This window comes from Marmota monax, unplaced genomic scaffold, assembly GCF_021218885.2.
Source record: "Marmota monax isolate L192 unplaced genomic scaffold, Marmota_monax_Labrador192_F-V1.1 WCK01_AAM20220418_F8-fsc00007, whole genome shotgun sequence".
NCBI lineage: Eukaryota > Metazoa > Chordata > Mammalia > Rodentia > Sciuridae > Marmota > Marmota monax.
The window spans coordinates 27975921-28001074 of NW_026692781.1; the positions used below are offsets into that span (position 1 = coordinate 27975921).

General features: G+C 39.3%; 2 protein-coding genes across 6 annotated transcripts in view; one reads left to right on the plus strand and one right to left on the minus strand.

The window, feature by feature from the left end:
• Slc39a10 (solute carrier family 39 member 10) overlaps nucleotides 1–5722 on the plus strand; it is a 141871-nt gene extending 136149 nt beyond the window's left edge. For all 3 annotated transcript variants that reach the window (XM_046447274.2, XM_058580337.1, XM_046447273.2), the window contains one exon: nucleotides 2988–5722. In XM_046447274.2, the coding sequence (XP_046303230.1) occupies nucleotides 2988–3146 (159 nt within the window). In that variant the 3' untranslated portion in view covers nucleotides 3147–5722. The remainder of the gene's footprint in view (nucleotides 1–2987) is intronic.
• Nucleotides 4256–25154, minus strand: part of Dnah7 (dynein axonemal heavy chain 7) — a 345957-nt gene continuing 325058 nt past the window's right edge. For all 3 annotated transcript variants that reach the window (XM_046447272.2, XM_046447271.2, XM_058580336.1), the window contains 2 exons: nucleotides 23745–23848; nucleotides 4256–6148 (listed from right to left, as the gene is read on the minus strand). In XM_046447272.2, the coding sequence (XP_046303228.1) occupies nucleotides 5942–6148; nucleotides 23745–23848 (311 nt within the window). In that variant the 3' untranslated portion in view covers nucleotides 4256–5941. The remainder of the gene's footprint in view (nucleotides 6149–23744; nucleotides 23849–25154) is intronic.

Here is a 25154-nt window from a genome sequence, read left to right on the forward strand (position 1 = left end):
ATGGCAGAAATGTTTCTATAGAACTAGTAATTTGGTTCATTTTTTAAATTTTGTAACTTGATATTACATCCACTTTTCTTCTATCACATGGCCTCATTTCATAGTTATATGCCTAAATTTTTAATTAAAAATATTAATGCCTGTTTATTGTGTAAAGTTTAAAAGCTGTAAATGAAAAGAATTAAACGTTGATATTGTGTAACCCAGAGGGAGCTGTTTTCCTTTTCTCAGATCCCTCCATGCTCTTGTCTATACTTCTCGGCTTATAGTCTTGCTTCTTGTCATGGACACAGTGAAACCATCATGACACCTTCCCAAGTTCCTGTTCCACTTCTCTTTTCTTTTATTTATGACCATTTGCCTACCTTCCTTTTATTGTGAAGAAATATCCATGTTCTAGCTAAGGCCAGTTTCTTCAAACTGTTCCCCAGAACCATCTGTCATGCCACGTGCCTTCAGTTCTTCTTTCTTTCCCAGCTCGCTCTGCCCTCCCTGTCTGACCATTCCTGTTAACATATATACCACATTACTTTTTCCGTTCTTGAAAAGGTAATGGAGAGGAAGCTCGCTTAGCTTTGATTTCTGTTTTTGCTGTCACCTTGTTGCTCTCTTTCCTCTTTTAGAAAATCATCATCTATGTTTTCTCAAGTCTGACCACATCAGTTTTCTGACTGCTCTGCCAGAACTGCTTTTGTCGAGTGTACCATTGATCACAGCATTATTAAGGCCACTGGTCATTTTCTAGTCTTCATTTTTCATGCCTTAATAGCAGCATCTGACAGTTGATCCTCCTTTCCTGTTTGAAATTACTTTCTTGTAAGTAGGCTTTTATAGGACCATAATTTCCTAACCTCCTTTCCACCTTTCTGATCTTTTTGTTGGTCTTTTTTATTAGATACCCATCAGCTCCCCTACCTCAAATGTTGGCAAACACCCTCTGAGTCATCTCATCTCATGGGTTTAATATTTATTGGCTGATGATTCTTAAATTTATATCTTTGGACTTTCCTTCAGCTCTAGACTTATGTGTTTACTTGAGTGTCTAAAGGCATTGGAAACTTAATATGTTCAGAATTCAGCTCCTGATATTTGCCAGTCCCACTCCTTGCATGAACATTTCTTATATAATGCACCAGCTCATAAATGAAAACTTCATTCTTATTCAGAGCAAAAGCCTATGCATCATGCTTTGCCTATACTGTGTGCCCTGCCCACATGAGCTTTGTGAGTCCTGAGGCCTCTGTATCCTTACCACCTGATCCCACTACCCTCATCCAGCTACCACCATCTTCCTTTTTTAACTGCTCTCCCTGATTCTGCCTTGCCCTGCCCACCAAAACCCTATGTTGCCACCTTAGCTTGAGGATCCTGTCAAGTCATAGAGGAGATCATTCATGACTCTTGTGTACTCTAGACCTTCAGTACCATCTCAGAGTAAAAGTCCCCAAGTTCTTTGACCTGCATGGCTTTTCATCATTCCTCAACATTTGCACTCTGAATCCTTAATTTCCCTAACCTTGCCCCCAAGGCACAGTGTCCCTCCAAGTTGTAGCTCTTGCTTTTCCTGTTAGACCTCAGGACTAGGTCCCTCACTTCCTTCTGGTGAGTGTCCTACCTAAAATTTCATTCTCCTTTCCTAACATTTCACATACTTTAATCCTATTTTACTTTTTTTCCTTTTGCACCTGTATCTTGATCTGTTAACACACCAGACATTTTACTTATGGGTTCACAAGGAATCAGCTCCTCAAGGATAGGGATTTTTGTCTTATTTCACACACTGCTGGAAATGAAATTCACACTAAGTACCAAATTAAAAAAAAATGAGTGAACTGATTCTTGTACTAGGAACATATAAACGAGAGTTTTTACTTAGGGTCTGATAAAGAAGAAAATAGCCATCAATTATAATTCTTTAAATAGGTATTATGATAGAGTATCATACAGAGGCAGGCTATCAAAGAGAACTAAGGAAGTTTTTATGTAATAGGAAATCTAAGCTAAGTCTTAAAGAATATAGAAACGTTTATTTAGAAGCCAGAGGGAAGAGTGTATGAGTAGGGTGAGTGATAGATGGCAACATTTCTTTGACCAGTAATTCTACTCCAGGAATTCTATTCTGAGGAAATAGCCTAAAATGACTATTACTAATAACACAAACAAGCAAACCAAAGTAGAGCCTTACTGCAGTATTCTTTGCAGTGCTACAATTGTATTGGAAACACTAAATATTCAAGAGAAACTATCCACATATATTTTCTCAGATCTTAACTCTAAAATCATGTATTTTCTAATATTAAGTAAAAAAATTAGATTGAAAATTATATCCATGTTGTCATCAGGAAGGTGTGTTTGCAAGAACATGACATATAACTTGCCATGATAAAGAGAGTTATCTTGTAAAGCTTGGGGAGTCATTGTAGGGTTTAAGCAGTGGAATGACATGATCACATTTTTAGCTTAGGAAGGCCACTTTGCCTATAAGAAGGTTTTATGTCTTTAAAGCGATTTAATAAGTCAGCTTTAGTTTGGCTTTCTATTAAATGTCCCACTAGAAATAATATCTGGCCTTAGGGGACTTTGGGCAGTACCATTTATCAATCAGTAAAAAAGCGTTTTTTGTATTTTATCAAGTATGGCCTTAAGAGTAGGTATTGGTTAGCTCTTAGCTGTGGTTGTGACAGATATTATGGGTGTTGGCAGTCAGTATATAATTGAATATGGTGAAGGCACAGTGCCTGTTCTGGTTAGTATGCATGCATATCTAGAGGGGGTGTTTCTGTGAAATGTCCTCTGTGTTGTTCATGATTAAATATTAAGGAAAAGTCAAAAGGAAAAGTTTTTGTGACAATAAAAACTTAGGGGAAGGTAGAAAAGATGTAGTGAGATGGTCTTACTGGAGCCGGATATTGGAGATTGCCAGTTTGTAAAGTTCACAAACTTTAAATTGCTTATAAAGATTTGGTGTTTTGTTTGTTTGTTTTCAGCTTCCAGAAATGTTGCATGGTGATGGTGACAACGAAGAGCATGGCTTTTGTCCAGTGGGGCAATTCATTCTTCAGAATTTAGGGTTGCTGTTTGGATTTGCCATCATGCTGGTGATCGCCCTCTATGAAGACAAAATTGTGTTTGACATCCAGTTCTGACCATTCCCAGTAATCACTGTTGATTACGAGAATGTTACCATTCAGCTTTGCATCTGTTCCTTGTACTGTATGCACATTGCTCAAAGAAAAGTCAGTGGCTTGCACTACTTACAAGTTCCATAGATTTGAGCCTAACCACAAAAGACTGGTGCTCAGTACTGTGTTCCCTATATGAAGGGTCTTTTAAAAACAAACTTGGTGATAAAGAGGAGAAAATGGGACTCTATGAACCAATGTTGATACAGGTTTGATTAAAACTTTTAAAAAATAATCATATAAAACACTAAAGTAGTCTCTTTATTAGTAGAAACTTCTGTGGCTATGCAGAACTAGAAATTAAACCAAAAAAATCATTTACACTTTAAAAATATTTTAAATGGACTTTGAGCAGACATTTTTGTGTATGCTAAGAATGAATTGTAGTGCCCTTTAATTCAGCTACATATATACATATGGTAATAGGGATCAACTTGACACAACTTTGAAACCGCCTAAAGTAGACTATAGGAACTAGAAGAAAGCTCAGGCTGCATTAGAGTATGAATTTAGCATCGGGAAAAGTCCTTATTCTTGAATCTAGAGTTACTATTTTTGTATATATTTGCATAGTGTTTAAACTTGCAGCCTAAACTACTGAAATTTGTGATTGTATGTTTGTGTGAGCTTCAGTTTAATGAAAGATTCATAATGGTTTTTGTATTATTATAATACTTGGTGTTTGGGGGTACTTTTCTTTTTTTTTTCAATTTTGTTTTTGTTCTGTGGTTTTGCGGGGGAGGTGGGGACCAAAGCATGTGGTCAAATGTATTTTTCTTAAAATTATAACTCTCTAGAAAATATGAACCCAAACATGGTCTAAACTATTCAATTTTTCAACTTTACAGTACTGACTAGGTTAAACGGGAAATTTAAGTTCTGAATGTTCTGTAAACAGTTTAGCATTGGAACCAACGCCAAATGGAGCACATGCTGTGGCTGGCAATAAAGTTGGAAGGCAGAAAATCCAAGTTTACCATGCCTGTGATCTGTATGTGAAGTGTCAGTTAAACAGTTTCGAGGATAAACTACACTGATGCCATGGCTATCAGGGTACCAAGTAAATGACTAAGCTGAAATCACTTGATCATTTTGTGCCAAGATATGCTGTTGGTGCCTGATAGGGATTAGTCTCTTTTTTAGGTGCCCTGTTCTTCTACCATAATTGTAAATGATTTGTGAGAAGTGCAAGCCATGTTTATCCTAAATTTTGATCCAATAATTTATAGTACTAGTCATACGCATGTAGCTTTCTGTTTACACCTTGTGCCACGTGGTCTTCATTTATGCCAGGTAAACTATATTTGAACTGTGTGCAGCTAGCTTTGTTTTAATCAGCTTGGCAACGAGTGTGACTTTTTAAAAAAAAAATCTTGCTGTTCAAATATGTAAGAGCCAAACTCTCTTTCCATTCCATTTTAAGTGTCTCTATTTAATCCTTCTCCTTTCCTCTTACTCTATGAATTTTTTTAACAAAAACAAAACTTTGAGAGCAGCACATGTGTCCAGGTATTACTAGATTATTGCCAGTGTTTCTTCTTTATGCTATAAGCAAGGGAGATTAGGTTTTGTTACATCTTTAATTTATTTCTGAATTTGAAAAATCATTTCTGGCTTTCTCTGTGGCCTCCCTCCTTGTAATAAGTAGGAGTTTTATACATAGTTTGTTTTCAGCAGTGGGCACTGAATTAGGACAGTCCTCATCTCATTGCTTGGCCCTTCAAGCAACCTAGCTAAAAGGTGCTGATATTTTATTTAGTACTGCCAACTTAGTGATCGAAATATCTTGCTTTCTGAACCAAGATATTTATAGTTCATTTTTGGGTTTTGATACCCAGTGAACATTCTGCATTCCAGCATTAAATCTGCTTCATTTAAAAGCAACAGCTGGAATATACTCCAGTCTTAAATGCCTCATTTAAAGCAAATTGGTTATGCTAAAATTTTATATTCTCTCAAAAATGGTATTACCTTTATTTGCTAGATTTTCTTAACCTGTTAAGAGTGCTGTAACAGTTGCTGCTAGTATTTTGATAGGGTTCCACCAGTATTTAGTTTTCACATCATCCTAACGTATAGTTTCAAGTCTCACTAGACAATCTTAATTCCACTACATTTCTGTTTGGCTCCAACATTCCATTTAGCTTGACCAGTCTAATTTTAACATGTGTTTGTTGGAGGTCATTAATGTTACTTGTACAATGCTGTCACTGTGTGACATCCATATGAATTTTAGTGTATATCACATTGCAGTCAATCAGCTGTGATTATGCTTAGAAATACTATAGTAACTAGATGCAGTGTGAATTTTTTCCATTAACAGTCAGTGGCTTATATGTGATTATGGTCCTGCAAGGTGATACTTGCTAAAATAGCTAAACTTTTTTTTGTTGTTGTAACTGAATCATTTTTTTAAAAAAATTTATAAAGCTGGAAATGATCAAATGCTGTTTTTTTCATTGTCAACAGTGGTGTGTCATTTTATGTATGTTCCTAATGCTTATGGAACTCTCCCAAAATAAAGTTATTCAGAAAGAGCACATACATATACCAGTGTGGTTTTTTTTTTCAGTATCTACATCACAATATTTCCTTAAAGTATGAATACTTTTAAATTTAGACTGCATTTGCACATAAGTAAATTCATACTTTTGAATAATGTTAGTCAAATGTACTTAAACTAAAAAAATTATTTCAACAGAATAAAATATACTTTCTATTTAAATAACAAATAGGAACAAGAAAATGACATGTTTGTGTTATGAGTTAAGTTGACACAACAGTGCTACACCACGTCCAATCCAGTGCTCCTTGGGTTGCTCAGAGGGAAGAATCATGGCAATTACAAAGTTCGTAGAATGGCCAGTGGTGGATAGTGTTCCTCTCCGCTCACTTGTCTTATACAATGGAGCAACGTAACTTGGTCGTTTTGGTATATCTGCCCGTTTACAGGGCTTTAGCCACATCTGGAAGAAATTGCATAACACTCTTTAGGTCAAAGCTATTATACCTACATGTATTTGAGCCTACTGTGGTATTCTCAGAATAAGGTTAGTCATATCTTCAAATTTCTGTGGCACAAACAGATCTTGGGTTTTGAGCAATCATAACACTGCTGACAAATTTTTTTTTAAGATCTCAACTTCAGAACCAGTTTAAAGACAGAAAAAGTAGTTTTTACTTATTTTTGAAAAGAAACTGTTTATCATCTCTCCACCATACTTACCTGGGGATGATTTGGGGACTTGCAATAACAAAACAAAAGTCACATTTATTTTGAAAAAAGAAAATTATTACTAAAAACCCTGTGTCTTCTTTGGTGGCTGGTGGGGGGGCTACCAGGGATTGAACTCAGGGGCACCCAACCACTGAGCCACATTCCCAACCTTATTTTGTATTTTATTTAGAGTCAGGGTCTCACTGAGTTGCTAAGCACCTCACTTTTGCTGAGGCTGGCTTTGAACTCGCAATCCTCCTGCCTCAGCCTCTGGAGCTGCTGGGATTACAGGCTTCTGCCACCACTCCTGGCACCATGTGTCTTAATTTAAAGCCAGTTCCAAAAAATTTAGGAGTTCTTATTAACAGCTATATAATTAAATCACCTATTTATCTTAGGAGACTATTTTTAAGTGGGTAATACGTGTATCATGCTATCTGATTAGAACATTGTTGTGAGGCAGGCACGATGACTGAACAGAGGTACCCAGCACTAAATTGAACTCTTCACGAAGAGCAAAAGCAATGGATATATAGCTGCATACTGAGGTGAGTGACAATTGGATAACACTGGAATACAACAGTAGAGAAAAACCTTGCAAAACCCAGAGACGGGGGACAGCAGCAAAGCAAGAGAAAACATCCCAGTCTCTTCTTCATTGGGGTAAATGTGAAAGTCTCAGTAAACTCTACCAGTGCTGATACTGGTAATCCAAGCCACTAGAAAGTTTCCCAGCCCTTGTAGGCCTACATCTTAAATTAGAGGCCTGAAATTCATAGCAGTTTGGCTTAGGAAAAGGAATTCACTCCATCTCCCAGCAAGGAGTCAGGGTGCTGTAGCCCAGAGCACTTTAGGGTTAGAAATTCCTGCATATTCCCATCTCTGGGATCCAGACATTCACTACAACACTGCACTAGCTTGATGGGTAGATGTCTCACAAATCATTGAGACTGGTACATAGTGGGGGGCAGATGTGAGGTGGAGGGGAGCAGAATGCCATTCACAAGAACTGGATTGGGGCACTTGCTCCCAAGACCAAGGCATGTCCAGTCATGTGTGGGTGCTAGAACTAAGGGCATTTGTGAAGGTTTCTAACACGTCTCTCCCAGCACTGCATGGGTATCTAACCAGATGGAGAAAGACAGTTTCCGTGGCTCCCAGCAGAGGCAGTCTCCTGCAGCGCTGTGGCCCCACCCCCAATGTGTACAGCCTGGGAAGGTCACACTCCCTCTTGCAAGCACCTCAGCCAAGATCTATTTTCGCCAAAATATTTTCTATTTCACAATTTTTTCCAATTGTGATCAACTCCCACTTGATAATTCCTGGAAAGAACTAGAAATCAAGAAGCGGAGGAGGAAAAAATTTCTCAGAGGCTGCTCTGCCCTTGGGGTACACAGCCTAACATCTGGAGAGAATCAGTCCAGTGCCTGATGGCCTTTTCTTCTCACTTTCTCCTGGAAGCCCATCAACTGAGAGAAACCTCCAGGGGGCTCCAGTCACCAACTCTCACTTTGATCCTTCACAGGCACTACAACTGAAAAAACGGAAGGGAGAAAAGCCCCCAGTTGCCACCTTGCCCTTGGGGGGAAAGTCTAAGAAAGTCTGAAGACAAATTAAGAGAGAAACATTGCCCAGTGTCAGATATACTCTGCTTTCCCTCTCTACTGTAAGCGCCTCCCTTAAGAGGAGCGTTGCCCAGCTCCAGTTGTACCTATTCCCACTCAATCCCTAGCAGGTAACACAACTGAAAAAATAAGGAGAGAAAAGTCATCAGCATTGCCACATACATCCTCAGGCATGGACAGCTACAGAGGATCTGAGGTTCCACTCCTGAGCAGACAACACTCTCATGGTACAGCAAAGAGAATCAACAACTTTTGTTACCACATTTGTTACAACTTTTGTTATGTACATGGGTCTGTGGCCTGGGTCACCTCTGCACCTTATCTGATCGTGTACTGCTGATGAGACTGGATGTGTCAAAGAGAAGAGGCTGTGAATCCACCTTTCTCTGTGAATTACCGGGACCTACACCAATGTCTCATCAGAGGACAAGTGTTTTAGGCCCTTCACCACTACTAGAGCAGTCAGTACCAGATACCCTTTCAAGTAATAGCCAATAGGAATAACCACACAGGATGCATCCTACATACTCTGTTGTCTTCACCACACCTACCTGAATTGGTAGAGTATCCCCACTCCTGCAAACCTGCAAAGAGAATCATCTCTATGATGCCAAATACAATACAGTCTACACTGTGCCCAAACTCACTAATCACGAGTGAAGAAACAACAGGAAGATTTTACTATGGTACCAAGCTGGAAATAAAGTCAACACTGCCTAACAAGTTGGTACCCCAGCATACATTTTCCACAGAAAGCCACTAAAAAGGTTATCCCCTAAAGTGATAGAGATTACCATTCTATCAGAGGTACAAATCCCAACATAGGATCACAAGAAACATTAAAAACATAAAAAACAGGGAGGAGGGAAGATGGCGGCGAGGGGAGTGCATTACCCCCGTGTGCTGCTTCACTGTGTGGGAGTATGACAAGTCAGGACGGCTAAAGGATATCTTGTTAGGAATTTCCAGCAATAGTGGGGTGCGCCGGAACCTGGAGGAAGGATTTCCATCGCATGAGGATCGGCTACGGGGACTCAAACGCGAGAGGTTTGTCGCACGGAGGGTAACTGCTTATTCAGCAAATCGCCCCGCGGCTAGAGTCTGCAAGGCGCGCTGGGATAGAGACGCAGGGTTACAGCGCTGCAGTTTCTGCCAGACGCGCAAGCACCGCACTCAGGGCTGAATTCTGGGTTCGAGACGGGGAAGGAAGCGGTCCATCTCGGTTCTCCACACCGGTCAGACCACAGAGGAGGCCAGCAGCCACCATGTTGGTAAACTGACGTCACCACACCTGTTTTTGACTGACCGCAGCTCATTCAGCCATAGAACAGGTAATTTCAGGCTGCAATTCGCCTGCGGCTTGCAGACAGATTGCTAGGGTTCAGCGCCTGGGGGCTTCTTAAAATCTGATCTTATCGGAGTGAACACGGAGCGCGGGGCGGCCAAGTCCCGGCTCCCGGAACCGTCCCGGAACCGCCCTGGCTCCGGGCTGCGGAGCCTGCGGAGGCTGCTTCTTGGACCCTGCTAATATCAGAGCAAACACGAAACACCAAGAAGCCGAATTCCAGCTCCCGGAACTGAGCCCGCGGGGACTGCTTCTTGGAGCTTACACTTATAGGAGCTTACACTGAGCACAGAGTGGCCGAGTTCCGGCTCCCGGAACCGTCCCGGAACCGCCCTGGCTCAGGGCTGCGGAGCCCGCGGAGGCTGCTTCTTGGACCCTGCTACTATCAGAGCATACACCAAGCACTAAGCGGCCGAATTCCGGCTCCCGGAACTGAGCCCGCGGGGGCTGCTTCTTGGAGCCTACACTTATAGGAGCTTACACCGAGCACGGAGCAGCCGAGTTCCAGCTCCCGGAACTTCCCTGGACCGGGGCTAGGAGCCCGCGGAAACTGTGTCTCGGTCCGGGTCCTGCTGAGGGCAGGTCAGGACTCACCCATTGCTTGGGTTGCCTGGCAAGGGGAACGAAATGCTGCCATTCGCATAGGATACCAACATGGCAGAGATCTGATGTCAGCAGAAAGCGGTGGAGGAGAGATCTTCATCAATACCAGCGGTGACATAAGCAGTTGGTCTTCTGGTAAGGGGGGTGAGGCTCAGTCACCCGAGTCTCCTCAATTTGTCCTCGAGCCGGAGGGAAGGAGCCGGGCCGCCGCCAGCCCCCGGAGCAGGCCCAGCGGCTCGCCAGCGTGGTGACCGCGTGACCCCAATTGGAGAGGGGGCGGAGCGGAGCCGCCACCCACACCCGCCAGGTGGGCAGACCCACGACCCAGTAGTACATGGGCGTGGTAGGAGGGGCAGGGCAGAGCCGCCCTTCGCGCTTGCAAGGTAAACAGATCTGTGACAGCCTGGCGGGTCAGGCCCAGTGGCCTGCCAGTGTGGTACACACGTCACCCCAACTCGAGTAGGGGCAGAGCAGATCCTTATCCCACGCCCGGATCAGGCCCTGCCGGTGTGGTGGTCACGTGACCCCAATTGGAGTGGGGGTGGAGCGGAACCGCCACCCGTGCCCGCAGGGTGAGCAGACCAGTGATCAACCTGCAGATCAGGCCCAGGGGTCCGCAGGCGTGGTAGGAGGGGCAGGGCAGATCCGCCGCCCGCGCCTTCAAGGTAGGCAGACCTACAACAGACCGGCGGATCAGGCCCAGGAGCCTGCCGGCGGGGTACAAACACCACCCTAATTGGAGTAGGGACAGAGCAGAGTCGCCTCCCTTGCCAGGAACAGACCCAGCATCCTGCAGGCGGGGTAGTCACGACACCCCAATTGGAGTAGGGGCAAAGCAGAGCCTCCACTCGTGCCCGAAAGGTGGGCAGATCTGCGACCGACCAGCAGGACAGGCCCAGTGGCCTGCTGGTACGACAGACACGTCACCCCAATTGGAGTAGGGGCAGAACAGAGCCGCCACCAGCTCCCAGAACAGGCCCAGTGACCTGCCGGCGTGGTAGCCACGACACCCCAATTGGAATAAGGAGAGAGCAGAGCCGCCGCCCGCACCTGCAGGAAAGATACGCAAGCAGTATGAAAAGACAAGGAAAGAAAGGACCACAAGCAATGCAGGTCAACGCAACTTTAGAAGAGGTAACAGCTGCAGCAGATGGAATGTCAGATAAAGAATTCAGGATATACATGCTTCAGATGATCTGGAGTATCAAGGAAGACATTAAACAGCAAAATCAGACAATGAAAGATCACTTCGACAACGAATTACGCAAACAAATCCAGGAAGCAAAGGATCAACTATACAGGGAGATAGAGGTTATAAAAAACAAGCAATCAGAAATCCTAGAAATGCAGGAAGCAATAAACCAACTTAAAAACTCAATGGAGAATACTACCAACAGAGTAGAACACTTAGAAGATAGAACATCAGACAATGAAGACAAAGTATTTCAACTGGAAAAGAACATAGACAGCTCAGCAAGACTGTTAAGAAACCATGAGCAGAACATCCAAGAAATATGGGATAACATTAAGAGACCAAACTTAAGAGTCATTGGGATACAGGAAGGTACAGAGCTCCAAACCAAAGGAATGAGCAGTCTATTCCATGAAATAATACAAGAAAACTTCCCAGACTTGAAGAATGAGACAGAATCCCAAATCCTAGAAGCCTACAGGACGCCGAATGTGCAAAATCATAAGAGATCCACACCTAGACACATTATAATGAAGATGCCCAACATACAGAATAAGGAGAGAATTTTAAAAGCTACAAGAGAAAGGAAGCAGATTACATTTAGGGGCAAGCCAATCAGGATAACAGCTGATCTTTCAACACAGACTCTGAAAGCTAGAAGATCCTGGAATAACATATTTCAAACACTGAAAGATAATGGGTTCCAACCAAGAATTGTGTATCCAGCGAAATTAAGCTTCAGGATGGAGAATGAAATTAAAACCTTCCACGATAAACAAAAGTTTAAAGAATTCGCAGCTAGAAAACCATCTCTTCAAAACATCCTAGCCAAAGTATTACAGGAAGAGGAAATGGAAAATAACAATGAAAACCAACAGTGGGAGGTAGGACAGTAAAGGGGGGGGGAAACAATCAAAGAGGAAAACAAACCATGTTTAGTAACAGAAATAAACAAATATGGCTGGAAGAACAACCCATATCTCAATAATAACCCTAAATGTTAATGGCTTAAACTCACCAATTAAGAGACACAGGCTAGTAGAATGGATCACAAAACAAGACCCAACAATATGCTGCCTACAGGAGACGCATTTGATAGGAAAAGACATACATAGGCTGAAGGTGAAAGGTTGGGAAAAATCATATCACTCATATGGACTTCGGAAACAAGCAGGCGTGTCCATACTCATATCAAATAAAATAGATTTCAAGCCAAAGTTAATCAAAAGAGATAAAGAGGGACACTACATACTGCTTAAGGGAACCATACACCAACAAGACATAACAATCATAAATATTTATGCCCCAAACAATGGTGCAGCTATGTTCGTCAAACAAACTCTTCTCAAGTTCAAGAGTCTAATAGACCACCACACCATAATCATGGGAGACTTCAACACACCTCTCTCGCCACTGGACAGATCTTCCAAACAAAAGTTGAATAAGGAAACTATAGAACTCAATAACACTATTAATAACCTAGACCTAATTGACATATATAGAGTATACCACCCAACATCAAGCAGTTACACTTTTTTCTCAGCAGCACATGGATCCTTCTCAAAAATAGATCATATATTATGTCACAGGGCAACTCTTAGACAATATAAAGGAGTAGAGATATTACCATGCATCTTATCTGATCATAATGGAATGAAACTGAAAATCAACGATAAAAGAAGGAAGGAAAAAGCATACATCAATTGGAGAATGAACAATAGGTTACTGAATGATCAATGGGTTATAGAAGACATCAAGGAGGAAATTAAAAAATTCTTAGAGATAAATGAAAACACAGACACAACATATCGGAATCTATGGGACACATTGAAAGCAGTTCTAAGAGGAAAATTCATTGCTTGGAGTTCATTCCTTAAAAAAAGAAAAAACCAACAAATAAATGATCTCATACTTCATCTCAAAATCCTTGAAAAAGAAGAGCAAAACAACAGCAAAAGAAGTAGAAGGCAAGAAATAATTAAAATCAGAGCTGAAATTAATGAAATCGAAACAAAAGAAACAATTGAAAAAATTGACAAAACTAAAAGTTGGTTCTTTGAAAAAATAAACAAGATCGACAGACCCTTAGCGATGCTAGTGAAGAGAAGAAGAGAGAGAACTCAAATTACTAGCATACGGGATGAAAAAGGCAATATCACAACAGACACTTCAGAAATACAGAAGATAATCAAAAACTATTTTGAATCCTTATACTCCAATAAATTAGAAGATAGTGAAGGCATAGATAAATTTCTTAAGTCATATGATCTGCCCAGATTGAGTCAGGAGGATATAGAAAACCTAAACAGACCAATATCAATTGAGGAGATAGAAGAAACCATCAAAAGACTACCAACTAAGAAAAGCCCAGGTCCCGATGGGTATACAGCAGAATTTTACAAAACCTTTAAAGAAGAACTAATACCAATACTTTTCAAGCTACTTCAGGAAATAGAAAAGGAGGGAGAACTTCCAAATTCATTCTATGAGGCCAACATCACCCTGATACCTAAACCAGACAAAGACACTTCAAAGAAAGAAAACTACAGACCAATATCTCTAATGAACCTAGATGCAAAAATCCTCAATAAAATTCTGGCGAATCGGATACAAAAACATATAAAAAAAATTGTACACCATGATCAAGTAGGATTCATCCCTGGGATGCAAGGCTGGTTCAATATAAGGAAATCAATAAATGTTATTCACCACATCAATAGACTTAAAAATAAGAACCATATGATCATCTCGATAGATGCGGAAAAAGCATTTGACAAAGTACAGCATCCCTTTATGTTCAAAACTCTAGAAAAACTAGGGATAACAGGAACATACCTCAATATTGTAAAAGCAATCTATGCTAAGCCTCAGGCTAGCATTATTCTGAATGGAGAAAAACTGAAGGCATTCCCTCTAAAATCTGGAACAAGACAGGGATGCCCTCTCTCTCCACTTCTCTTCAACATAGTTCTCGAAACACTGGCCAGAGCAATTAGACAGACGAAAGAAATTAAAGGCATAAAAATAGGAAAAGAAGAAATTAAATTATCACTATTTGCAGATGATATGATTCTATATCTAGCAGACCCAAAAGGCTCTACAAAGAAACTATTAGAGCTAATAAATGAATTCAGCAAAGTGGCAGGATTTAAAATCAACACGCATAAATCAAAGGCATTCCTGTATATCAGCGACAAATCCTCTGAAATGGAAATGAGGACAACCACTCCATTCAAAATATCTTCAAAAAAAATAAAATACTTGGGAATCAACCTAACAAAAGAGGTGAAAGACTTATACAATGAAAACTACAGAACCCTAAAGAGAGAAATAGAAGAAGATCTTAGAAGATGGAAAAATATACCCTGTTCATGGATAGGCAGAAATAACATCATCAAAATGGCGATATTACCAAAAGTTCTCTATAGGTTTAATGCAATGCCAATCAAAATCCCAATGGCATTTCTTGTAGAAATAGAGAAAGCAATCATGAAACTCATATGGAAAAATAAAAGACCCAGAATAGCAAAAACAATGCTAAGCAAGAAGTGTGAATCAGGCGGTATAGCGATACCAGACTTCAAACTATACTACAGAGCAATAGTAACAAAAACAGCATGGTACTGGTACCAAAACAGGCGGGTGGACCAATGGTACAGAATAGAGGACACAGAAACCAATCCACAAAACTACAACTATCTTATATTTGATAAAGGGGCTAAAAGCATGCAATGGAGGAAGGATAGCATCTTCAACAAATGGTGCTGGGAAAACTGGAAATCCATATGCAACAAAATGAAACTGAATCCCTTTCTCTCGCCATGCACAAAAGTGAATTCAAAATGGATCAAGGAACTTGATATCAAATCAGAGACGCGCCGTCTGATAGAAGAAAAAGTTGGCTACGATCTACAGTCGGTGGGGTCGGGCTCCAAATTCCTCAATAGGACACCCATAGCACAAAAGTTAATAACTAGAATCAACAAATGGGACTTACTCAAACTAAGAAGTTTTTTCTCAGCAAAAGAAACAATAAGAGAGGTAAATAGGGAGCCTACATCCTGGGAACAAATCTTTACTCCTCACACTTCAGATAGAGCCCTAATATCCAGAGTATACAAAGAACTCAAAAAATTAGACAATAAGAGAACAAACAACCCAATCAACAAATGGGCCAAGGACCTGAACAGACACTTCACAGAGGAGGACATACAGTCAATCAACAAGTACATGAAAAAATGCTCAACATCTCTAGCTGTCAGAGAAATGCAAATCAAAACCACCCTAAGATACCATCTCACTCCAGTAAGATTGGCAGCCATTAGGAAGTCAAACAACAACAAGTGCTGGCGAGGATGTGGGGAAAAGGGTACACTTGTACATTGCTGGTGGGACTGCAGATTGGTGCAGCCAATTTGGAAAGCAGTATGGAGATTTCTTGGAAAGCTGGGAATGGAGCCACCATTTGACCCAGCTATTCCCCTTCTTGGTCTATTCCCTAAAGACCTAAAAAGAGCATGCTACAGGGACACTGCTACATCGATGTTCATAGCAGCACAGTTCACAATAGCAAGACTGTGGAACCAACCTAGATGCCCTTCAATAGACGAATGGATAAAAAAAATGTGGCATTTATACACAATGGAGTATTACTCTGCATTAAAAAATGACAAAATCATAGAATTTACAGGGAAATGGATGGCATTAGAGCAGATTATGCTAAGTGAAGCTAGCCAATCCCTAAAAAACAAATGCCAAATGTCTTCTTTGATATAAGGAAAGTAACTAAGAACAGAGTAGGGACGAAGAACAGGAGAAGAAGATTAACATTTAACAGGGATGAGAGGTGGGAGGGAAAGGGAGAGAGAAGGTAAATTGCACGGTAATGGAAGGAGACCCTCAGGGTTATACAGTGGAGGGGGTAGAGAGAGAGGAGGGGAGGGGAGGGGAGAGGTGGGGAGGGGGGAGGGTGGATGATGGGAAAGGCAGCGGAGCACAACAGACACTAGTATGGCAATTTGTAAATCAATGGATGTGTAACTGATGTGAATCTGCAATCTGTGTATGGGGTGAAGGTGGGAGTTCATAACCCACTAGAATCAAAGTGTGGAATATGATATGTCAAGAAATTTGTAATGTTTTGAACAACCCACAATAAAAAATTAAAAAAAAAAAAAAAACATAAAAAACATAACTCTGTATGTAATAACAGATTCCAAAGATTTTAAGAAAGCTCAGTAAGATCCAAGAGAATACAGATAAACAGGTATGTTACTTAGCTTTTCATTGCTGTGACCAAAGTACCTGACGGGCACAATTTAGAGGAATAGAAACTTATTTTGGTTCATGGTTTCAGAGGAATCAGCCATGGTTGGCTGATACAATTGCTCTGGGCTTGAGGTGAGACAAAACACCAGACACAAGGGTACATCAGAGTAAAGCTGCTCAGCTCATGTCAGCCAGGAAGTGGGGAGAGAGAGAGAGAGAGAGAGGGGGGGGGAAGACGGGGTTGGGGACAGAGACATAGTCCAAAGGCGTCTTCCCAGTGACCTACTTCCTCTAGGTACCCACCTCCCACCTATTTATAATTACCAACCAGTAGTCCATTCAGCTATCAATGGATTAACCCAGCAAATAGATTAATCCACTAGTGAGATCAGAGCCCTAATCATAGCTCCCTTGGCATTGCACTTTCAACACATGAGTTTTGGGGGGACACTTCATATCCAAACCATAACAACAGGTAAGTGGAATTAGGAGTACAATGCAGGATATGAATAAGAAGTTCAATAAACAGATAGAGGCCATTAAAAAGAACTAATCAGAAATGAAAAGGTCAATTAGTCAAATAAAAAAATCCAATTAAAAGCCTCAATAGCACTCACTCCAGTAAGATTGGCAGCCATTATGAAGTTAAACAACAAGTGCTGGAGAGGATGTGGGGAAAAGGGTACACTTGTACATTGCTGGTGGGACTGCAAATTGGTGTAGCCAATTTGGAAAGCAGTATGGAGATTTCTTGGAAAGCTGGGAATGGAACCACCATTTGACCCAGCTATTCCCCTTCTCGGTCTATTCCCTAAAGACCTAAAAAGAGCATACTACAGGGACACCGCTACATAGATGTTCATAGCAGCACAATTCACAATAGCAAGACTGTGGAACCAACCCAGATGCCCTTCAATAGATGAATGGATAAAAAAAATTTGGCATTTATACACAATGGAGTATTACTCTGCATTAAAAAATGACAAAATCATAGAATTTGCAGGGAAATGGATGGCATTAGAGCAGATTATGCTAAGTGAAGCTAGCCAATCCCTAAAAAACAAATGCCAAATGTCTTCTTTGATATAAGGAGAGTAACTAAGATCAGAGTAGGGACGAAGAGCAGGAGAAGAAGATTAACATTAAACAGGGATGAGAGGTGGGAGGGAAAGGGAGAGAGAAGGGAAATTGCATGGAAATGGAAGGAGACCCTCAGGGTTATACAAAATTACATACAAGAGGAAGTGAGGGGAAAGGGGAAAAAAATAACAAGGGGGAGAAATGAATTACAGTAGATGGGGTAGAGAGAGAAGAGGGGAGGGGAGGGGAGGGGAGGGGGGATAGTAGAGGATAGGAAAGGCAGCAGAATACAACAGACACTAGTATGGCAATATGTAAATCAATGGATGTGTAACTGATGTGATTCTGCAATCTGTATACGGGGTAAAAATGGGAGTTCATAACCCACTTGAATCAAAATGTGAAATATGATATATCAAGAACTATGTAATGTTTTGAACAACCAACAATAAAAATTTAAAAAAAAAAAGCCTCAATAGCAGAGGAAAAAAAAAGTGGAGGAAACAATATCAAAACTTGAAGACACGTCTTTTGGAATATCCACATTCACACAGAAAGAAAGAAAAAATTAAAAGAATGAAGAGAGTATAGATGTTTGTAATATCATTAAAAAAATCAAATATCTGCATCATTAGCATGCCCAAGAAATAAAGAATAAAGGCAAAGAAAATGTATTTGATAAAATAATAGCAGAAAACTTCTTCAATCTTGGGAAAGACATGGATATCTAGCTACAGGTGGCCTATAAAACTCTAAATAGATATGACCACAAAAGATCCTCAACACAGCATATTATAGTCAAATTGTCAAAAGTACAGGAAAAAGAATTTTGAAGTCTCCAAGAGAAAAGCACCAAGTCACATTTAAGGATAACCTCATTAAACATGAAACGATTTCTTAGCAGATATCACACTGGCCAGCAGGGCATGGAATGACATAGTTCATGTTCTGAAAGAAAATAACTGCCATCCTAGATTACTATACCTAGCAAGACTATCCTTCAGAATTGAAGAAGAAATAAAGACTTACAAGATAAGGAAAAACTAAGGACCTTCACACAAACCTTACAAAACATGCTTAAGGTAGTCCTATACCCAGAAGTGGAAGAAAGATAATTACATCAGAGTAGTATGTGAAATTATATAGCTCATCAGAAGAGTAGATACACAAGTGAGAAATAACATCCCAGGGATGCCAGTTTGGTTCAACATACAAAAATCAATAAACATAATTCACCACATCAATAGACTCAAAGACAAGAACCACATGATTATCTCAATAGATGCAGAAACAGCATTTGACAAAATGCATTACCATTCATGTTTAAAACATCAGAAAAACTAGAGATAGAAGGAACATACCTCAACATTGTAAAAGCTATATACAACAAACCCAAGGCCAACATCATTCTATATGGAGAAAAACTGAAAGCATCCCATCTAAAAACTGGAATAAGACAAGGATACCCTCTTTCAACACTTCAATTCAACATAGTCCTTAAACACTAGCCAGAACAATGAGGCAAAAGAAAGAAATTAAAGAGAGATGAACAGGAAGAGCTCAAACTATCACTGTTTGCCGACAACATGATTCTATATTTAGAGGACCCAAAAAACTCCACCAAAATTAATTCAGCAAAGTAGCAGGATATAAAATTAACACCCAGAAATCAAATGCATTCCTCTACACCAATGATGAATCAGCTAAAAGCGAAATTAGGAAATCTATCCCATTTACAATAGCCTCAAAAAAAAAAAAAGATTCTTGGGAATCAAGCTAACAAAAGAGATGAAAGACCTCTACAATGGAAACTATAGAACACTTAAGAAAGAACTTGAAGAAGACCTAAGAAGATGGAAAGATCCCCCATTATCTTGGATAGGAAGAATTAAAATTGTCAAAATGGCCATGCTACCAAAAGTGCAATGCATATTTAATGAAATTCTTATTAAAAATTCCAATGACATTCTTCAGAGAAATAGAAAAAGCAGTCATGAAATTCATTTGGAAAAATAAGAGACCCATAATAATCAAAGCAATCCTTAGAAAAATGAAGCAAGAGGCATCACAATACTTAGACCTTAAATTATAACTACAGAGATATAGTAACAAAATTGGCATGGTATTGACACCAAAACAGACATGAAAACCAATGGAACAGAATAGAAGACACAGAGATAAACCCACATAAATACAGTTATCTAGACAAAGGCACCATAAACATACATTGGATAAAAAATAGCCATTTCAATAAATGGTACTGGGAAAACTGGAAATCCATATGTAACAGGATGAAATTGAACCCTTATTTCTCACCCTGCACAAAACTCAGAGTGGATCAAGGACCTAGGCATAGACCCTGAGATTACTAGAAGAATATGTAGTAGACTTAAAGATAAGAATCACATGATCATCTCAATAGACACAGAAAAACATTTGACAAAATACAGCACCCCTTTATGTTCAAAACACTAGAAAAATTAGGGATAACAGGAGCATATCTCAACATCATAATGGATATCTATGCTAAGCCCCAGGCCAACATCATTCTACAGGAGAAAAATTGAAGGCATTCCCTCTAAAAACTGGAACAAGACAGGGATGCCCTTTCACCACTTCTATTTAACATAGTTATTGAAACACTGGCCAGAGCAATTAGACAGACAAAAGAAAGTAAATGGATACACATAGGAAAAAAAAAAGAACTCAAATTGGCACTATTTGCTGATGATATGATTCTATACCTAGAAGATCCTAAAAGTTCTACCAGAAAACTTCTATAACTAGTAAATAAATTCAGCAAAGTAGCGGGATATAAAATAAACACCAATAAATCAAAGGCATTTCTGTATATCAGTGACAAATCCTCAGAAATGCAAACAAGGAAAACTACCTCATTTACAACAGCCAATAAATAAATAAATAAATAAATAAATAAATAAATAAATAAATAAATAAATAAAATACTTGGGAATCAACTTAATGAAAGAGGTGAAAAAATCTATATAGTGAAAATTACAGAACCCTAAAGAAAGAAGTCAAAGAAGACCTTAGAAGCTGGAAAGAGCTACCTTGCTCTTGGATAGGCAGAATTAATATTACCAAAATGACCATACTTCCAAAAGCACTATACAGATTTAATGCAATTCTGATCAAAATCCCAATGACATTCCTCATAGAAATAGAAAAAGCAATCATGAAATTCATCTAGAAAAATAAGAGACCCAGAATAGCTAAAGCAATTCCTAGCAGGAAGAGTGAAGCAGGTGGTATCACTATACTAGACCTTGAACTATATTATAGAGCAATAGTAACAAAAACAGCGTGGTATTGACACCAAAACAGACTGGTAGACCAATAGTACAGAATAGAGGACATAGAGACTAACCCACAAAATTACAATTATCTATATTAGACAAAGGTGCCAAAAACATGCATTGGAGAAAAGATAGCCTCTTCAACAAATGGTGCTGGGAAAATTGGAAATCCATCTGCAACAAATGAAATTAAATCCCTATCTCTCATCATGCACAAAACCCAATTCAAAATGGATTAAGGATTTAGGAATAAAACCAGAGACCCTGCGTCTAATAGAAGAAAAAATAGGCCCTAATCTCCATCATGTGGGCTTAGGCCCCAAGTTCCTTAATAAGACTCCTTTGGCACAAGAATTAAAATCAAGAATCAATAAATGGGTTGGACTCAACTAAAAAGTTTCTTCTCAGCAAAAGAAACAATCTGTGAGGTGAAAAGAGAGCCTATATCTTGGGCCAAATCTTTACCCCTCACACATCACATAGAGCACTAACCTCTAGGGTATATAAAGAACTCAAAAAGCTAAGCACCAAATAAATAAATAAATAACCCAATCAATAAATGGGTCAAGGACCTGAACAGACACTTCTCAGAAGATGATATATAATCAATCCAAAAATATATGAAAAAATGTTCATCACTAGCAATTAGAGAAATGCCAATCAAAATCACTCTAAGATTTCATTTCACTCTAGTCAGAATGTTAGCTATTATGAAGATAAACAACAAAAGTGTTGGCGAGGATGTGGGAAAAAAGGCACACTCATACACTGCTGGTGGAACTGCAAATTGGTGCAGCCAATATGGAAAGCAGTATGGAGATTTCTTGGGAAATTGGTAATGGGACCCCCATTTGATCCAGCTATCTCTCTCCTCGGTCTATACCCAAAGGACTTAAAAATAGCATACTAGTGACCTCCCAGGCAGCTGTTTTCTTGCTTTTAATCACCTAGGCAGGAAAGAAAGAAAGGGTGGGGTCTATAAAAGACAAGATATCCTCACTCCCATTGGCACCAGCTCTGGAGCCTGGCTTTTCTCCAGAGAAGTCCATCTCTGTCTCTCTGTTTTGTCTCTTAAATAAAACTTGTGTTTTATGCTTAAAAAAAAAAAAATAGCATACTACAGGGACACAGCCACATCAATGTTTATAGAAGCACAATGTACAATGGCCAAACTGTGGAACCAACCTAGATACCCATCAATAGATGGATGGATAAAGAAAATGTAGTATGTATACACAATGGAATATTACTCAGCAATAAAAGAGAATAAAATCATGGCATTTGCAGGTAAATGGATGGAGTTAGAGAAGACAATGCTAAGTGAAGTTAGCCAATCCCAAATAACCAAATGCTGAATATTTTCTCTGATATAAGGAGGCTGATTCATAGTGGGATAGGGAGAGGGAGCATGGGAAGAATAGACGAACTCTAGATAGGTCAGAGGGTTTAGAGGGGAAGGGAGGAAGAATGGGATTAGAAATTATGGTGGAATGTGAAGGACATTATTATCCAAAGTACATGTATGAAAACATGAATTGGTGTGAATATACTTTGTATACAACCAGAGATATGAAAAATTGTGCTCTATATGGGTAATAAGAATTGTAATGCATTCCCTATCATATATATATGCATTATATTGTAATGCATTCCCCATCATATATATATATAAAGCTTAAGACCAAAAAAACAAATAAAGCAGTCAATAAATGGGCAAAGAACTGAACAGGCACTTCACAGAAGAAGAAATACAAATAGTCAACAAATATGTGAAAAAAATGTTCAACATCTCTAGCAATTATAGAAATGCAAATTAAAACTATACTGAGATTCCATATCACTCAGAATGGCAACTATCAAGAATACAAACAACAATAAATGCTGGCAAGGATGTGGGAGAAAGGTACACTCGTACATTGCTAGTGGGAATGCAAACTGGTGCAACCACTCTGTAAAGCAGTATGGAGATTCTTCAGAAAACTTGGAATGGAACCAACATTTGACCCAATTATCCCATTACTCAGTATATACACAAAGGATTTAAAATCATCATATTATAGTGAAGCAATCACTTCAATGTTTATAGCAGCTAAATAAACAATAGCTAAGGTATGGAACCTAGATGCTCTTCAACAGATGAATGGATTAAGAAAATGTGGTATATATACACAATGAAATATTTTTTAAAAAAGAATGCAATTATGGCATTTGCTGGTAAATGGATGGATCTGGAGAGTATCATGCTAAGTAAAATAAGCCAATCCCTCAAATCCAAAGGCCAAATGTTCTCTCTCATATGTGGATGCCAACACACAACAACGGGCAGGAGGAACAGAAGTTCATTGGACTAGACAATAGTCATTGGTCATTGGAATACCTTGGTAGAGCATTAGAGATCTGAGTCATCCATATCTGATGGGCGTTTTCTCAGCTAAGGCTGAGCTAGGGGAAGATGTGCTTTCTGTTTCAGCTTTAATAACTATAAGTAAGTGTCCTTTTCACAGTTTATTTAGTACATCTTGTTTACCTTTTCCTGTGTTTTTTTTTTTAATTTCATTGTTTAAAGTGACTCCCCAGTGCACGCTGCAGTGCAGTCTGATGTTAGTTAAGTGCATGTAGGCTGTGTGATGCAGAAAGGATACCATGAGCTTTCTTCAGCAATGAGTTATGTGCTGTTGCCCATGAGCTTATGTTACTGATTCAGAAATATGTGTAAAATAAGATGGCTTTAAACAGAAACAAAACAGGATTATTTGTCAATCAATTAACAAAATTGAAACTGCAAAATCTCAACCCATATTTCCCCTGGGTTTATGAATTTGCTAATCCAATGTTGGCGGAAACTTATAGAGCATTATTATCCCAAATAACAAGAATTGGCTGTACATGTATATATATCATTAGGAAATACTAACCACAGGCATTGTATCATAAAGAATTTTTGGATGTGATTCTGCAAGTTTCTTGATCTTTCTATTCCAGGAAGCTCCATCCAGAAATAATCCATGAATGAAAACACCTAAATATAAAAGAAATGTTATGTAACACTCTATCAATTTTTTTATATTGATTGAGATCTCAATCTAAAATTCCTACAAGTGAATATTATGCAGGCGAAGCTAGGTTAACAGTCCTCCCTTCCCCTCTCACCCCTTTGCCCTATCTAGTGTTCATCTAATCCTCCATCCATCAGTATCTTTTACAGTGTGTTATATAATAAGCTGTATAGAAAATGAATTTTTAAAAGCTTATATAATTAAGGAAGCAATAAGTTTTTTAAAAAAAACCCGGCAGAAGAAGAAGGTTTTTAAACTTTCTTTAATTATTTAGCACTATGCCCATTCTGAATATATTAAAAATAAAGGGATTCTGTACAAATAGGTTAATGGTAGGCTAGATCTGTGGCTGGGAAGAAAATGATTAGTTACAAGATAATGTGTATCTTAAAGACCCCTTTCCCCCATGTCTATTTTTCTTAAATGTGTACCTATAATAAAACTGTTTAGATTAAGTATCAAAGACGAAATAAAAGGTGGTTTAAAGGTTGGGTTAGATTCCATGCAACATGAATTTGGAATTTCTACAACAGCATTTGAGGGCTTATTATGTGCCAGACACTGATAGGCACTGAATAAAGAAGGTTGAAGGCAAATAAGGTTATGGTTCTCAGTATTGGTGCTGTCATAGGAATTGAGACCAGAAAGAAGGAAACAGGTAATACGATTGCAGATTGTGACTAATGCTGTGAAGTTAATAAGCAGAGTAGTTAAAAAGGATAACAAGGGGAGTGGAGGCCTTAATAGATTGAATTTTCATGAAGGTTATTTTCTGATGACCTGTAATTTTTAAAGGAGAGAACCCAAAGTTGAGAAGTGGTCACCATGATGAGTCTGGGCTTAGGAACAGGGCATTCAAAGATCCCAAAGGGAACAAATTTTGAGGTAGTCTGTTGACTGTGAAGGTCAGTGTGAATTAAGTAATGGCACATGATGAGCTTGTACCCGTGAAGTCATGTAGGTGGAGAGCAGCCAGAATGTGCCTGGTCTTATAGTTGTGGTAAGAAATCTGGGAAAATATCATTATGGACTTATTTAGTTGTCTGATTTTTCAATGTAAGCTAAAGCTGACATGATCTGCATGTTTACATCTTTCAAAAACTTCCAGGGCTTCTGTGTAAGTTAAGGATTATAAAGAGGTAATGACAGTAGCAGGGAGATAATAGGCTTACGTAGGGGTCTAGATAAAAAATGGTGGTGGCAGTAAGACTGTAGGTGAGCAACTGCATCTGATGTGAGAGCTATAAGGGAGCAGAAGAATAAAGTTTT